Here is a 15,816-nt window from a genome sequence, read left to right as displayed (position 1 = left end):
CTCAGAAGCTATACCTGATTAATTTATCCAATGGACTGCAGGTGACCAAACAAGGGCCCAAAGCATATATATATATATATATATATATATATATATATATATAACAATCCTCTTCACAGTAGATAAGATATCGAGCAGATCTCAAAGCTTCCATTAATTTGCTAGAGCTGAACCTTGTCCGGTCAAATTTACTCGGCCGTGTTCCTGTTTGCATGGTTCTGGAAGTTCAGATTTTTGAAAGTTCTAAAGACTGTCTTCTACTTTTTCTTGCATCGTTTACTGACCCCAATTCAGCGAGGCTTGTACATCTGTTGCCTAGTCATTCCGGAGAAGGGGAGAGAGAGAGAGAGAGCGATGCGGGTAAAACAGTGACTTTGACTGCGAAAGTAACAGCTACGGTGATGCTGCATTTATGACTATAACATGTAGAATTACAGCGTACAGTCCCCTCGGTTGATTCAGTTGGTTTATGCCAGAATCTGTCAGCTCTTCCTCTCTCTCTCTCTCTCTCTCTGTCTGTCTCTGTATCTTGCACGAGGGACGTTGAATGTTGCCCTTGGGATCCCATGGAGTAATGTGAGAGATGTATACGAAGAAACAGTGAGGAAAGGTGGAAGATTTGTTTCATTTGGTGTCCTTGGATAGGTGAGACAAGAGGACGTCTATTCACTTTGAGCTTCCTTGTGCCGTTTGCAAATGCCTTCCGTGCTGCATTTGAGATGAGAAGACAGCAAATTCTGATATCTTTGTCATGGGACCATTCCATACAAGTGGCTGCAGCCCCATCGGAATGATCTTTTTATTGGAACTGCTTTAATGCGCAAGTTAATGCTGTTAACTTGGTTGGAACCCTCTCCTCCCCATATATGTGGTTCCACATCGAGATGAGTCAAGGAGCAGGTCATGGCGTATCATGTCATTACACATGTCCTCTTTTTTTTTTTTTTCATTTAAAGTAACTTTCTGCTCCCAAAGATTAAGGATCTTTGCTGCTGTGACACACACACACACTCACTCGTTTCTTTCTTTCTTTCTTTCTTTCTTCATTCCTTGTTGAACGTCGGTACATACAACATGATTGGCTGGCGCTAAATGATGAGAGAGACATGTTACAGTAAATGCTTATCTAGGGTTAGGGTGTTCACAACCCCAAAACAAAACAAAACAAAACAAAAACTGACTTACTTGGTTCTGTCAGAGAATTCAACCACCGAGCAAGTGCTTTTTACTTGATTTGCTCTGCTCTGCTCTCTACCGAATTAGACTCGAAGAAGCCATTCTATGACACCAACATTATAAAAAACCATATCCCCCTAAGATTCTACAGTTTAATACTTCGACATAGATCAAACCATATTTGCTGGAACGCCTTCACGATGACGTCGTGATACTCGTCGGAGTTGAGCGACAGGTAACAAGCAAGCAGCTCCTCCAAGTCTTTCGATGCCCGGATATTGTTTTCCACGATCATCTCCAGCATGGAGTCCCTGAAGTCCCTCTGCGGGTCCGACGACGACTTCACCACCGCAAAGCTCTCCGATAAGCCCATCCTCTGCTTCGTTGCCGTCGCCGATGTCGTCGTCGACACGGTGCACCTCCTGCTGCGGTGGGCCTGAACTTTCTTGCTCGCCAGCCGTGGAGAGTTGGCTCTCATTCGAAGACGATGAAGCCCAGGAGAGGACTTCTTGACTGGAACCTTGTTCTGCGCCTTTCCGAGACTGACGTTGTGACCGATCCCCACCTTGTCATCCACGTCGTTCTCCTCGGATTTCGCTGCTTCGGGTTCTTTCATCCCGGGCTTTGTGATGATCGGACGGAGTTTGAGCTCTGAGACCGAGTCGAATTCGTCGACCAGCTCCAGCTTTCCAGTAATGGAGTTGTTGGTGTCCGTATCGATGATGATGTCCGTGGCAGAGGATCTGAATCTGCAGCTACCAGAGTGTTGCCACGAGGCCAAGTTATTGTTGTCCTCGAATCCGTCGTCGCCGGAGTAATTGATCTTTTGGAATTCAAGATCCTTGACGTCAACGTAGTAGTCGAGCGGATAAGGCGGAGTCTCTAGCGACGCTGCCGAGGGGAACTCGGGGATGGATTCCGTATTCCAAGCTCTACAGGTACAACCAGCAGAGACAGAGGAGGCGACCAACTTAGGTTTGGTGGGAGATCTGAGCGGCTTCTTCCTGCCTTTCTTCTTGGAAAGCCTCGGAGCTTCCACGGGGAAATGGGTGTCCACGGCCTTGGAGTGGGTCGGAGAGAAGGAAAACCTCTCTGCTTCCGTTCTGTTGGGATAGTAACAAGAGGCTCTGTTGGGAAGGAGATCGGTCTCTGCAGGTGGGAATGGCTTTGATGTAGCGGCTGGAGCTGTTTTTGAGGGCACGCCTAAGCCACTCCCCGTGAAGTGTGGCGTGCCGTGGTTCTTGTTTCCTCTGTGACTCATGTCTTTGAGCTTGTAAAACCAAGCACTGGGCATCATGTCAGAGAACCTAAATCTATAGTTCCCCATCACTCGGAAACCGAGTTCACGAAGAAAAAGAAGAGCAGCAACTTGTAAATGGAAGTGGCCTAGACTCACAGGAAAGGGCAGGGAGAAGGAAGCATGCTAGACTCACAAGATACACTAAATCATCAGAAATACCAAGGAAACTGTGTGCTTTTTCCCTGCTTTATCTCATTCTGAACCCACCACAAAGGAGAAAAAGAGCCAAGAGCCTTCCGATTCCGTGGTAATATAGAAAAAAACACTTACCAACTTTTCCTTGTCAGAGCAGATCACCGACTTAGACATGGGCACAAGAAGCTGCCGATCTAGTGGTAAGACATCTCAAAAAGAACATTCCGACCCTGTGCCCTCAAAGAGTGGGTACGCCGACCAAGCAAAAGCCGAGCTTGACAACGCCACCGTAGAGGGGCATACAAGAAGAGGGAAAGGAAAGCCTAACTGGTTATCCTCGGTGTGCGTGCGCGCGCGCGCGCATGTGGTGCGAAATGGTTCTCGACATGGGAGAGGAGGAGGAGGGCAGGGGAGGGAGGAGGTGGAAGATAAATAGGTGCGGGGAGGGAAGGAGATTTAAGGGTAGTAGTAGCTCTGGGAGGGGTCTACGTAGTAAAGAGAGAAAAGAGAAAAAAAAAAAAGAAAGAAAACGAGGAAGCCATGCCATGAGATGGTTTGGTTTCGGTATCGCAATGTATTTGGCTGATGAGACGGAGAAGATTTAACTAAATATGTGGGTGTGTGTGATCATGATGAAGAAGCATCGCTGCTGGTTTGTTGTTTGTGCAGGCAGTACACGGAGGACTCGGGGATCATACATCAAATATTGTTCCTTTTCACGGCTTGTCGGAGGGTACAGTAGATTCATGTAATGTTGGTCGACCAACCGCGGATGGGTTATCTATCCATCCCCCCTTCCTCCCCCGATTTCCCAGTGCTACTAAAAACGTACTCGTCAACGACATTTGAAACCCTAAATATCTGGCTGAGCCTGTCCGATCGGCTCGATCGTAAAAAGGAGAAAGAACACCGAGCGTTGCCTTTTTTGATAATGGTGGTCTGATAAGGAAGAAGAAGACTGAAAGAAAGGAAAAGATTTCTTTCTTTTTTCTTTTTTTTTTGGATCACCATTAAGATGATAGAATGACCAAAGATCTGACTGACATCAAAAGCTGAAGAAGAAACCACCACGGATTTAATGAACGAGGCAATCGAGCAATCTTATAATGGATCCCGCCGAAATCATGTTGTGAAGAAACCCGAAACACGACTCCTTTTTTATACCTCCCGATGACGTACGTACCGATGGCATGTGATTTACGATTTGGTTGTCGGCTGCAATACAATTAATGTCGCATCATTTCCGTGCGACTTCTGATGTGTTGTGTGTGTGTGTACATACATAAAAGTGGATGTGTTGCGGTGGTCAGATGGGCCTGTTTCCTGACCCATCTCAATGGTAAGTCGACTTGATGCTCTCCTCGGCCCCAAATCCAACCCCCCCAACTAAAACCTAGTCATAAAATGAATTGGACATATGAGGAGGAGGGGGGGGAATAGTATAGGATAGCTGTCGATAACGTGGGAAGCTACGTAGCAAGTCGCAGCCTCCTCCCTCCTTCCTCTACCTCGGAAAAAGCAATCGTAAAGCTGAGAAGCCACCCACTTGTGGGCCTCCATCCGCACGCAAAGCTGACTCTGATCTGCTTCGCCTCTCACGTATTGTTGTTTCACGTATAGCTCTCCGCCCGTCTTTGTCTTTGGACTGTGCAACTATTTGGGGAAGCTCTGATTTCTTGTCAGCCAACTGTTTCTGATTTGCTATTACACCTAAATTTTAGGCACCACCTCCGTGTCTTCACCGTTTAGCATCATGGTGTCATGCAGCTATGCAGTCAATTTAGATGCTACCCGAGACGAGAGGCTTACCGTCGGACGTAAATTTAGATGCATTACCGACCCTAGCCAAAGAGGGAGATTGCATATCTTTCAGGTTCTCCCTCCGAGGTTGGGCCTCATGTCCGGGCACAAACGTAGACCACTCCATCTACAGTGAAATAAGCGTATGGATCTTAAAAGAAAAATACCAAGTGCTTCGTCTGATTCCTTTCCTCGGGCACATATGCAGCCATTAGCGTGAGATTACAAGTATACATTTGGGAAGTAGAGGCCCTTGAAAATTTGTAGTGCAAGATGCAGGGGATCGATTTCGGTGGTATCAAAGCATCGATCATTTCATGATGTGCGACTAGGCTTTGGATGGTGAGCAGAGCACCAGAGCAGCATGGAGAAGAACCGGACCGGAAGATAAATCTCATGGCTCACGTAACGAACGAGTGGTCTCTCACGTTAACCAGAGAACCAGATCCAATGGTTCTCTTTATTTAGCAAGAGAAACTGGGCAAATGGCGAGGATTTTTTGCTTTTTCTCCGGAGAACGTCGTCTGCTTGTTATATACTTGCTATATCTGTCGTCAACCCCCGACGGAGTCACAATTATATATGCATAATGATACACACAATGCGATAATCAAGTATGTTTTCCTTGTAATAATGCATATATAGATAGATAGATGAAAATACAGGATATACCGACGACCCCAATGTATTTATTTGCATTTTGTATCTAAAAAAAAAAAACTTGTCATTGAAATGGTCGCGGTGCTTTTATTTTTGTAATGGCTTTCCGAAAAGGACTTGTCATTGATCGCCGTGCCGAGCCTTTCTCTCGGAGGAGGACCCGGCAGAACCTTTGATGTTTTTTTCTCTCGATCCATCGTTGTCTTATCTGTTTGCTGTCTCCGTATTGTCCCTGAGTTTGGGCTGCTCTTCGCTCCAATGCGTCTTATGCTTCCTTTTCCTTGATCATTAGGCTCGGACACCTTTCCGTCTAACGATAGATAGTGTAAAGATCCAACAAACAGGTTCTGCTTATTTCAACAATAATCAATGTCGAAACCCTGCGATGCAGATCGCAGCTAATAAGTAGAAAATCCAAGCAGGGATTCGTTTGTTTAGTTAGCATTAAAAACCGAGGTCACGCCCCGCCCCGCCCGGTGGTGCTGCACACCTTCTTTCACTTACCATAATGGAATGAATAGTTATTGTTAGGCTGTCCGCTTTCAAGATCGCAGTGCAGGCTACTGTAATCGAACAGTTGGCCATCCATACACAGCGGCGGTACGCTTCTGAAAATTCATCTCCTTCTTCTTTATCCAGGATAAGATTAGCTCAATGCAACTGCTCTTCTTGTAACGACGACTCGATCGATGCATGAAGCCTTAAACTACCATGAACTTAAACCTGCGTCATCAACCCACCCTACCCTAAATCACTACTTTTTTGTGAGAGGAGCAACAGCGTGGAGAGAGAGAAGGTAAACATAATTTTGAGATCAAAGCGAAAGCAAAACAAATTAACAAAATGAAAAATCACGGTATCTTTGTGGAACACGGATTCGAGGGGAAAGAGATGTTCCTTGGTTTGGCGGCGAGGTGTGGGAGAGTGAATCCACGATTTCATCTCAAAATACCCTAATTAGTGGGGCAAACGGGCAGGGCAACAGCAGACCCGCCCCCAACATTTGTTTGTGTGACTAAGCTCGAGTCAAAGTCGCCGAATGTGGATTTCCATTTCGCTTTTAGGGTCCTTAACGAACCCAAAGGACGACATCATTCCCTCGTCACGGTGAGTCTACGATGGGATGCTCTAATTTTCGCCTTCATTGTTTCTGAATCCACGCTCGATACTTTTCATTATCTTAAACTTCTCACTTGCTAACTCGTTGATAAGTCCAGTGGAGTATAAGGATTTCTTTGAGTCTTTATCATCGTTGATGTTAACTCGTTGATAAGTCCAGTGGAGTATAAGATTATAAGAATATAATCTTTCATCCATTTCAAATATCTTATTAATTTTATTTAGTCGTTTTATTTTTGGATAACTCTAATATCTATATATAATTGTCATTCTTGTTTACGTAACTAAAGTTATTTACCTCTACTATCTTATTCACATTTATGCATATACGGTTGAATGTGATAATAGGATTATCGTGACAAAATAAATTATAAAAGTTATTTTTTACTATATCAAGAAAGACTAATATAGTATCAAGAAGGACTAACATGATAATGCATATACTTATTCACATGATAATGCATATATAAGTGGTACATAAAAAAAAGTGTGACATTGATTACATGCGATCGCTATGACTCGTATTGGTAATCAAACTTAATATAGTATTATTATAATTATTACATTTATTGGCCTATTTAAAAAAAATTATGCACATATGTAAAATACTTTTTCAAAATTTCATAATTCAATTAAGTAAAATTATTCTTAAATAATTTTTTATTTATTTTATTTTTAATTTTTTTTAATATCTTACTAATTAATGGGCAAAATGAGAAAATATTATATTATGTAGCATTATCTAACTATATAAGATAAATTATAGATTTGATTAGATTATTATCGATCAATAGGAATGAAGTCCAATTATATTTGATTCGTTATAAGATAATCTTGATAAGAGGGACTCTTTTAATTATTTCTCTTAAACCCCTCTGCTCTCGTTTATAAATAGATAAGACAATCTAGGGACTCAATATAGATATGTGATGTGATGTTACTGAGATATTATAAATCTTCTCTCGTCTCCCCAAGTAATTGAGAGATTACAGATTTTTTCTCATATCCCTTTTATCTCTAATTCATTGTTCATGGTAGTCGTATGAAAGATGTGAAGAGAGAAGAAGAGTCTAGCCTTTCTTGTAGATTAGCATCATTTTAGCTTTCGAATATGATGACGGTGCACCTACAAGTCAAATAAAGATTTTTTTATTAGCATCGAAAGGTATGTATCATATATTTGATCAATCATTATTTTTTTTTTAATTTTTAGCATTAAAATTTTTTACATAATAGTATCATTACAATAATAGCATAATCATGGTTTTATGCTTATATTTTTATAATATGAGGTATTCGATTTGTTTCAAAACATGATTATGATACTAATTATTAGGATAAAAAAATTATAATTATGCTATTATACAAAAAAAATTAATACCAAAAATTAAAATCGAATAATTAGAGATGAATGTTATTCCGAAAACCTTTGTATGATCTATAATCACACCGTCGCCCAATCCGAAAATTGCAATGATATCGAACTGCAAGAAGAACTAAACTAGTCTTTTTCTCTTTTATTATCTTTCACATAACCGTTATGAGCGATGAATTAAAAACAAATGAGAGATGAGAAAAGATCTATAATCTCTTAATGATGTTACGTCACGTATCATCTTATCTTATATAGTCTTTAAGAGATCTTATCTATTTATAAGCGAGAATAGATGATCTATAATAAATAATTAAGAAAGTCCTTTTCATCAAAATAATCTTTGAAGGAATCGTATCATAATTATTTTTTTTTATTGATCCATAATCATAATTAGAATCTAATATTATTTATAATATATTTTACATAATTAAATAAGCATATCTCTTCTTAAGTACGATGCAATTCTCGAGTCACTACAAAATTAACTCGCCATCATCGGTAACGTTTGGTTTGCCGCTAATGATAAATGAGTAGACCGACAAACATATTACGAAATTTCGTTTGCATGACGAATGCAGTTCAATATATAAATCACAGAGACACGACGACACTGCGTTTGGTTGCTGGGCTTTCTCCTTTAGTTCCCATTCCTTCCTCCGTTTATATGCAGGCGACGGGGAGGAAGGTTGATTTGAAGGGAACAAGACCTGCAAAGATCCGTGAACAAGACACCAAAGGGAAACCCAAGAAGGTCGACACACTCGGAAAAATTATATGGAGGAAATTAAAGACGACGAACATTTATTTCAGAGACGCTAGCTAGCTACGCTTCTTTCTCCGGATGATCGATCCCTCGCTACAACTTCTCAATATGAGTACACATCACAATGTGTGAGGTTCGGTTTGCCCTCATTCTTCTTCCCTTTTGTCTCGAACTGTTCTTACGGTCATAGCGTTGCTGCACGGAGACTATCATCAAATCAAAAGATGGGGACTAACACTGTTATGGTTCCGTCGCATCTCGAACATGACGACCGCAGGAAACATGAGCTATATATGGGACGGGAGTAGCAAGTTGTAGAAGAAAGGTTAAAGAGTAGTGTTGCAAATATAAATATATAAATAGTATGAGCTGACACGTACGATCATATATAGTTGCCGCTTCTGCAAGTTAGAAAGCAGAAAAAGATCACACACACACACACACACACACACACACACACACTTGATATATATATAAAACTAGTTTAAAGCACACGCGCTGAAGCGTCGATGGAAGACGCCATCCTGCACGGATAGACCCGGCAGCGCACGATGGTGCTGCCGATTCGGAAGCCTGGCGTCACCGTAAATCCAACTTCAAGCGTCTCCCCTCCCTCCTCCTCGCAGATCACTCCATCGGCTACACTCTCCATAAAATCCTTGGAGAAGTCATGGCCTTTCTTGGCATAGAACATCTCCGCCTTTGGAATAAAGGAGTTGGCCATCACCTGCAACGCCCAAGCCCATCTGGCCATCCTCACAAATGCCTCATAAAATGGAGTCCTCGGATGCCCCCCGCTCATGACAAATGACCTCTGGTCCAGATTCCCAAAGAAGGAGCGCTCCATCTTGGATGGCACCGCCAGGGCGTACTTTGCTCGGCAATATTTACCAAACCAACCATTAGGATCCTCCATCACGGCATCAAAAGGTTCCTGAGAAGTCATCACTCGATCCAACTGATTCATGCTCAACCCATGATCGCTTTCATCCTCAGCTGTCCTGCCGAGCATTACCCGACACAGATATGCTTCCAACGCATACTTCTTGTGCGCCCTCTGAGCGAAAAAAAGAGACTCGTCGAGCGAACTGACGGCGCGATCCAGGTCCCACCCCGAAGCTTTCATCAAGCTAATAAGTGGCTTTGCAAAGTCGTGAAAGGATCTCGCAGTGGATCTGCAGACACGGGAAAACAGAGCGGGTGTCGCCTCCCAGTTAGGATAGAAGAGCGCCACCTTCTCTGTTTGCCTAACTATCTTCTCCACCGCTGCGTTTTCTGTTTCCAACTCCTCCATTTCCCACCTCAGTCGACGGATTTCGGAATCCTTGATGCGCGCTTTGGATTGCAACTGTGCCAACACACCCTGACAGTCCTGAATCTGCGAGTGAAGCGCAGATCGAGAGCTGTAAGCTTCCTGGAGACTAGATAGGGTCCCCAGCAGAGACACCATGACATCATCCGCCATCTTGATCTTCTTGGGTTCGTAAGGAAGATGGGCCTGCTGCAGCTGCACATAAGCACACTTGAGGGCAGTAATGGCATCGAATAGCTTCAAGATCACAGCTTCTTCTGAGCACTTGGAGACTCTAGTCAGAGGCTCCTCCAGTGGCTGGGGATGCACTTTACCATCTCGGTTATCATCGGGGCCATTGCCAGTGCCAGTGCCAGCATCGGCACTGGAAGAGCGGTAGTTAGGTTTTGGGTTGTCGTTGTAGGACGATACGGTGACGGATCGCCGCTTGCACAGTTTTGACAAGAGGAAGCCGGACCCGGAGGAGCTTGTGCTGGTTCTCGGTGGTGCCACATGATCCATGAATTTGAAGAGAAGAGAAACGCCAACTGTTCCTTTAGAGGCCTGAAAACGTCAAAAAGCTGCAAGGTTTGTCTTACTTCCGTGGAGACGACGGAACATATCGAGGACTTGATAGATCAACACTTGAGCAGCAACCAAAAGTCTACTTGTAGGGTCCCAAAACCCCAAACTAGCAGGAAATAAGAACATAAATGAAGCGGATTTGTGAAAGAAGAACACGCAGCAACATATTACCAAAACAAGAACCGGCAGCCGAGATCAGTTGCAGCCCGAAAAAGAGAGGAGGAAACCAAGCAAAAGCACAACCTTCGACAGATGGACACGGAGAGCAGGATTCGGGGGTGGTGGAGCCAAAGAAAGGTACGAGAAAAGAAGGAACACGGCGACAAATGCCTTGGGCTCCGGAGCCAGAGGCAGAGCAGTGAAACGCGAGGTTTAGGGTTTTAGAAATTGGTGCCGCAGGGAAGGATCAGGATGGAGAAAGCGGAGGAGGGTACTGTGTTTCAACTGCGGCTGCTGAACTGGTCCGGAGCGGAGATGCCAAAGTGGATGGGCGGGTGGGCGGTGCGTTGGTTACAGGAACCCTGGTTTCCGGCAGACGGAGGACAGTAAGTGGAGGTTTCCCCGAGGAGCACTGTACCACCCGAACCACGATGGGTCGCGAATTCAAATCAAAGACAAACGTTGGAAAAGCAAACCGTGTATTTAATGGATCGGCAATGTAAAATTTTCTTTTCCAAAGAAAGACAAGACACGATCATGGTTTCATGGTAAGATGGGTTTAAATAACGACGACGCCAGCATTATTTTAAACGCCCACTTGGTGAGCAGTGCATTAATGCTCGCATCGATCGGTGTTCTCGGAAGAATCTGGCTGATGTTCCACCACTCACCTCGACTCACAGCCACAGCCACAGCCACAGCCACAACCACAACGCACCGGGATATACTCCCAATAGCTGCGGCCGGTCGAGCCTCCGCCTCCTCGTGCTGAACCTAAAATGTATCAAGCACACACGCAAAAGACATACATGTGATGTCGTATTGGTATTTACTGCATAAAGAAACGAACCACCACCGCATGGCCGTGCCATCACACCACCCACCCCTTGTTCTCCGGCCGGCCTGTACAGCCCATCACTCTTGTCTGCTATTCTTTTTTACATGTTGGGCTACCTCTCTCAGAACCACAGAACAATATCCAGAGTTTTATCCGCTTGTACCAAACATTTTCTTCCTCTTTATATTTACCAAAAGAAAGAAGACATAAAAATGAAACAAGCTTTCGGAAGGTTTAACATGTGGGCTTGTAATTTTCTTTATACATATACCTATTGCAGCAATTCCATAGACGTCGTTAATCGGATGCTCCGCTCCCGCCCAGTGCTGCAGCGAATGCTTGGAAAGGAAGATTCGATGCTAAATCTTTCAGCCGAGATTGCGTAATACAGCAATAATATACCCATTCTCCTACAAGAAAGAAAAATAATATTTTATTGCCATATAAACGAACTTTCCGACCTATTGAAAAATCATAAAATGAAAAAGAAACCAACAATGATTACCTCTTTTCTCATCATATCACAAACGGGAGTGGAAAAGTCATCGTTTTCACAAGTCAACGTAAGCGTTAGCCACAAGGGAAGACATCGTTGTGATTTTGTATGTGTATGAACCCGTAAATACACAGGCCAAGGGAATGTGTACATATGTGTCGTGTCACGAATCCTGCCTGGATCGACGATGTCTACTGTTGGGGCGATGGTCCAGTCACCAGGACACGTGGTTCTCTCATTTATAATTTTAGTCCTGGTGAGTGACATCATTAGCTGCTAAGAAGAGCTAGTCGAGCTGGCTTCGTCCCGCTCGTCGAACAAAACCAAATCCGGTTCGGATCCGGTCGACCCAGAACCCCGAATGTCCGGTTCGCCGACGGAGCCCCCGAGCGCCGGACGGAGCCGCTCCCTCAAGAAGTCTCCATTCCCGTCCCCGACGCCCGTCTCCATCTCCACCATCACCAACTCCCTGTTCAGACGTCGTAGCACCACCAGCACCACCAACTCCCCCGCGGGCCCCTCCAACGCGGCGCCCGCACGACCCTCTTTGCCCACCCGCCGCACCGTCATCCCCTCCTCGCCCGCCACCGCAGCCTCCACACGGGCTAGGATCTCTTCCGCCGAATCGCCAGAGATGAATCTCTCCCTCCACGGCAATGGCGTCGCCAACTCGAGCCCTGCGAAGAAACCGGAAAGGTCGAGGCTGGGGGACAAGGAGATTAGGTCGAAGGCGTTGAGGTCTCCGTCGCGGTCCTCCTCGCTGCCACTGTCGCCGATCTTGGAGGCGATGCGGCCGTCAAGGTCATGGCGATGGGGACGGGTCACGGCGGCGAATCGGTCGGCGTCAAGGCCCTTGCGAAACCAGGGCTCGTGGACGATCTCGGCGGCGGAGATACGGACGGCGGGGTCGGGGTCGAGAAGGCGGCCGAGGAGGCGTCGTAAGTCCGGGGAAACCCAGCGGGGACACCGGAACTCGGCGCGGCAGATCTTGCGGTATAGGGCCATGAGGTTGGGGTCGTTGAAGGGAAGGTAGCCGGCGACGAGGACAAAGAGGACAACGCCGCAGGACCAGAGGTCGGCCTTGGCAGCATCGTAGGGGCGGCAGGAGAGGACCTCAGGGGCGACGTAGGCCGGGGTGCCGCAGATGGTGCGGAAGAGGGGAGGGGAACGATCGGGAAGGTGGCGATGAGGAAGAACAAGGAGTTGGTCGGCGATGGCGGCAAGACCGAAATCGGAGACTTTGAGGCGAGGGTGGGGGGAGTCGTCGAGGAGGAGTAGGTTCTCGGGCTTGAGGTCGCGGTGGAAAACCCCGTGGACGTGGGCATAGGCGACGGCGGAGAGGAGCTGGTGGAAGATTGGGCGGGCAAGGTCCTCCGTCAAGCGGCCGCGGCCGGTAAGGCGGGAGAACAGCTCACCGCCCTTGGCCAGCTCGAGGACGAGGTAGATGCGGGAGCGGGAGGCGAGGACATCGAGGAGGCGGAGGATGTTGGGGTGGCAGAGACGGCGCATGGCGCAGATCTCGCGGCGGACGTTGCCGGCGAGGCCGGAACGCAGAAGCTTGTGCTTGGACAGCACCTTGAGGGCAACGCTCTGCCCCGTTCCGGTGTGGCGCGCGTGGTAAACCTTTGCGAACGCTCCACAACCCAGCAGCCGCCCCACCTCGTACGGCCCGACGATCACCTTCTTGCCGCCACTTTGGCTAGGAAGAGGAGAAGACGGCGCAGCAGACGGAGAATTACGTATCGACGACGAAGACGAAGGCGGAGGAGGATGGTGAGTGCGTGACGGCGCCCCCGCGAGGTAGTCGGCGGAGTGATCCGGCATAGCTACCGGGACGCGGTACCGACAACCTCGTTCCTCCCCTCACGTGAGAGACAGGACGGAGGGAGAGGAGGGGGTCTCTCTCTCTCTCTCTCTCTCTCTCTCTCTCTCTCTGCGGTAGATAACGTTCCCTGTATTTCTCAAACTCTCCTCTCTGTCGTTCGTTTATTTGGTTTCGTTCTTTTCTTAATATCATCATGTATATTTATTTATTTATTTATTTATTTATGTACCCTCCTCAAATTGATTGAATAAACTGAACTCTTTCTTTTCGTGTGTGAATAAGATATATTGCATAATTTTCATTCTGTGACAAACGTCTTCCCTGTGAAAAAAAGATGCAACGATAAAAATTTCAGGATAAGAGTATTATATAAAAATTCATAATAAACATAATATATATACATGAAAATTGAAACCCCGTGTTTGGATTTTCACAATACACATCCGGATATCTATATGTATATGAACTCAATTAAGTCATAAAAAAATAAAAAATAAAATAATTACTGCTGGTAGATTTGTTTTCTTCGTTGAAACGCTGATGGAGCGCACGTGAAAAGGACGAGGTGGCAGGTGACGACGTCTATTCGGCACCGGCAATGCCACTTGGATTGTTGGCAGCGGTGGCTTCCACTCCAAGCTAGCTTTTTTTGATTGATCGTTGGCAATTCATGCACCACACGCCCCTACATCTCACCGTCCATCATTAAATATTTTCTTCTTCTGACTGCGGTCTCATTGTTTTTCCTGTGGCCCGATGTCTCTGTCCTGTTTTCCTTCCTTCTAATCCCGACATGAAGGACGACGAAATCACGATGACTCTGAATTGTTGGAAAGGAGATGCGCGTTGCGACTGTCACCACAGATCAGTCGATTAAAGGACTTTAGCGGCTGGTGTTTAATTTAGTCAACGCCTGCATCGTGTTCGTGGCTAGCAGCTGCTCCGGCAAGAATGGTTTCACACTATTTCCTCGAAAGCGACAAGAGTAGAAATGTTTATTTCTGCGATGCGATCTGAGCCCAACTTCCCTCATACACCATAGCTTCTCTCACGAATAGCCCAACTTCCCTTCTACACAACACACGAGATTGATCGTGCAATTTAGACTCTTCTCTGTCTGCACACTTCCTCGTGTCTTTGTTGCACCCATGGAAGGGAGGGCCTCCACGTTTCTTCTCGACGCCTTTTTCATTCAAGTAAATGCCATGTTCGCGGTGACTGGTTATCGTGCACCATCCAACCAGGTGGGATTTCGGATCACCATCTCCATCCCAACTCATTTTTTCGGGGGCCAGATTTATGGATCCAAGATCCCTACTCCACCATTACATTATAACCGATAAGGATTGAGCAGCCCAAACGCCAAACAAAGGCGGAGTTTTGGATTCTATTCGGACGTGTGATGCATGGGACCCAAACATTTATGTGTGTTTTATTGTTAAGCCTGTTGGAGTTGACCGCTACATGGCTCCCTCGATTCAAGCGTACAACCGCTCTCTTCATCTCGACAGAAACGATTCGACAAGGTACAATAGATGTTATGGATCTCGTACTCGCCGCACACGATCGCACAGACACGAGAACAGCTCGAGGGATGGAGATTACACGATCGCACGCTTACCTGCCCTGTCCGCCACGCGGATCAAATCAAACGATGAGTTAACGCCATGCAAGGTTACGTCTTACGCCTCACACACACACACACACTATATATATATATATATATATAGTCACTGTGCCATTTAGCCGGCGTTCCTTCTCCATCCAAGAATAAATGACCGCTAGATGTGTTCAGCAACGAGTGCTCCGTTTATTAACTTGCGAGCGTAGTATAAGAAACGAACATGTGACTTCTATTTAATGCACTGCACTTACGGCATAGATCAGATCAGAAACCAAATTCCAAATCGTACGTGGTGTACTACTGCTGATTAATAAGAGCATGAGTGACCCCGCATCCATGTCAACCGATCGACCGACACTTTTACTCTGATTGGACCAATGCTCGAAAGGGATATATGGTAACATCCTGATGATGGCATACGTGTTCCTTGTCGGTGCACAAGACAGCAGCACGCTTTTACTTCCTTGCTTTGTCTTAGGTTCCCCACCAAGGCACCATTTCAATAAGGATCGGATCGTAATCTAAAGGGGAAATCCACCATTTCAATAAACATCGGATCGTAATCTAAAGGGGAAATCCACCGCCATCGGCTAATAGCCCAGTTTTTAATTATCATCACCACCAGCTTCTCTAATGTACCATCGGAATTCATGGAGAAAAAGGGTTAGAG

At 45.7% G+C, this 15,816-nt stretch overlaps 3 protein-coding genes across 4 annotated transcripts; all 3 read right to left on the bottom strand.

Annotated features, from left to right (window-relative positions):
• Positions 1 to 1,068: 1,068 nt before the first annotated feature.
• Positions 1,069 to 3,102, bottom strand: LOC135613206 (transcription repressor OFP1-like). Its single transcript, XM_065110293.1, has one exon. The coding sequence runs from the start codon at positions 2,501 to 2,503 to the stop codon at positions 1,322 to 1,324; it is 1,182 nt and encodes a 393-aa protein (XP_064966365.1). The 5' UTR covers positions 2,504 to 3,102; the 3' UTR covers positions 1,069 to 1,321.
• Positions 3,103 to 8,655: 5,553 nt separating this feature from the next.
• Positions 8,656 to 11,610, bottom strand: LOC135613205 (protein GRAVITROPIC IN THE LIGHT 1-like). 2 transcript variants are annotated; one of them, XM_065110292.1, is made up of 2 exons: positions 11,473 to 11,610; positions 8,656 to 10,183 (listed from the first exon to the last, which is right to left on the bottom strand). In XM_065110292.1, the coding sequence occupies exon 2, from the start codon at positions 10,139 to 10,141 to the stop codon at positions 8,813 to 8,815; it is 1,329 nt and encodes a 442-aa protein (XP_064966364.1). In that variant the 5' UTR covers positions 10,142 to 10,183; positions 11,473 to 11,610; the 3' UTR covers positions 8,656 to 8,812. The 2 variants fall into 2 exon arrangements, with proteins under 2 accessions (XP_064966364.1, XP_064966363.1); XM_065110291.1 differs by having other exon boundaries at positions 11,035 to 11,480.
• A 161-nt stretch (positions 11,611 to 11,771) lies between these two features.
• Positions 11,772 to 13,661, bottom strand: LOC103986451 (CBL-interacting serine/threonine-protein kinase 14-like). Its single transcript, XM_009404474.3, has one exon. It carries the CDS (start codon positions 13,519 to 13,521, stop codon positions 11,974 to 11,976), a length of 1,548 nt encoding a protein of 515 aa, XP_009402749.2. The 5' UTR covers positions 13,522 to 13,661; the 3' UTR covers positions 11,772 to 11,973.
• Between the last annotated feature and the right edge of the window lie 2,155 nt (positions 13,662 to 15,816).

The sequence above is a fragment of the Musa acuminata genome, chromosome BXJ2-5 (assembly GCF_036884655.1).
Source record: "Musa acuminata AAA Group cultivar baxijiao chromosome BXJ2-5, Cavendish_Baxijiao_AAA, whole genome shotgun sequence".
Classification (NCBI taxonomy): Eukaryota; Viridiplantae; Streptophyta; class Magnoliopsida; order Zingiberales; family Musaceae; genus Musa; species Musa acuminata.
This window is presented reverse-complemented; position numbering and strand designations above follow the sequence as displayed.

Bases quoted from the DNA above. Each gene is read 5' to 3' on its own strand.
- LOC135613205 (XM_065110292.1), bottom strand. From the start codon at position 10,141: ATGGATCATGTGGCACCACCGAGAACCAGCACAAGCTCCTCCGGGTCC.
- LOC135613206 (XM_065110293.1), bottom strand. From the start codon at position 2,503: ATGGGGAACTATAGATTTAGGTTCTCTGACATGATGCCCAGTGCTTGG.
- LOC103986451 (XM_009404474.3), bottom strand. From the start codon at position 13,521: ATGCCGGATCACTCCGCCGACTACCTCGCGGGGGCGCCGTCACGCACT.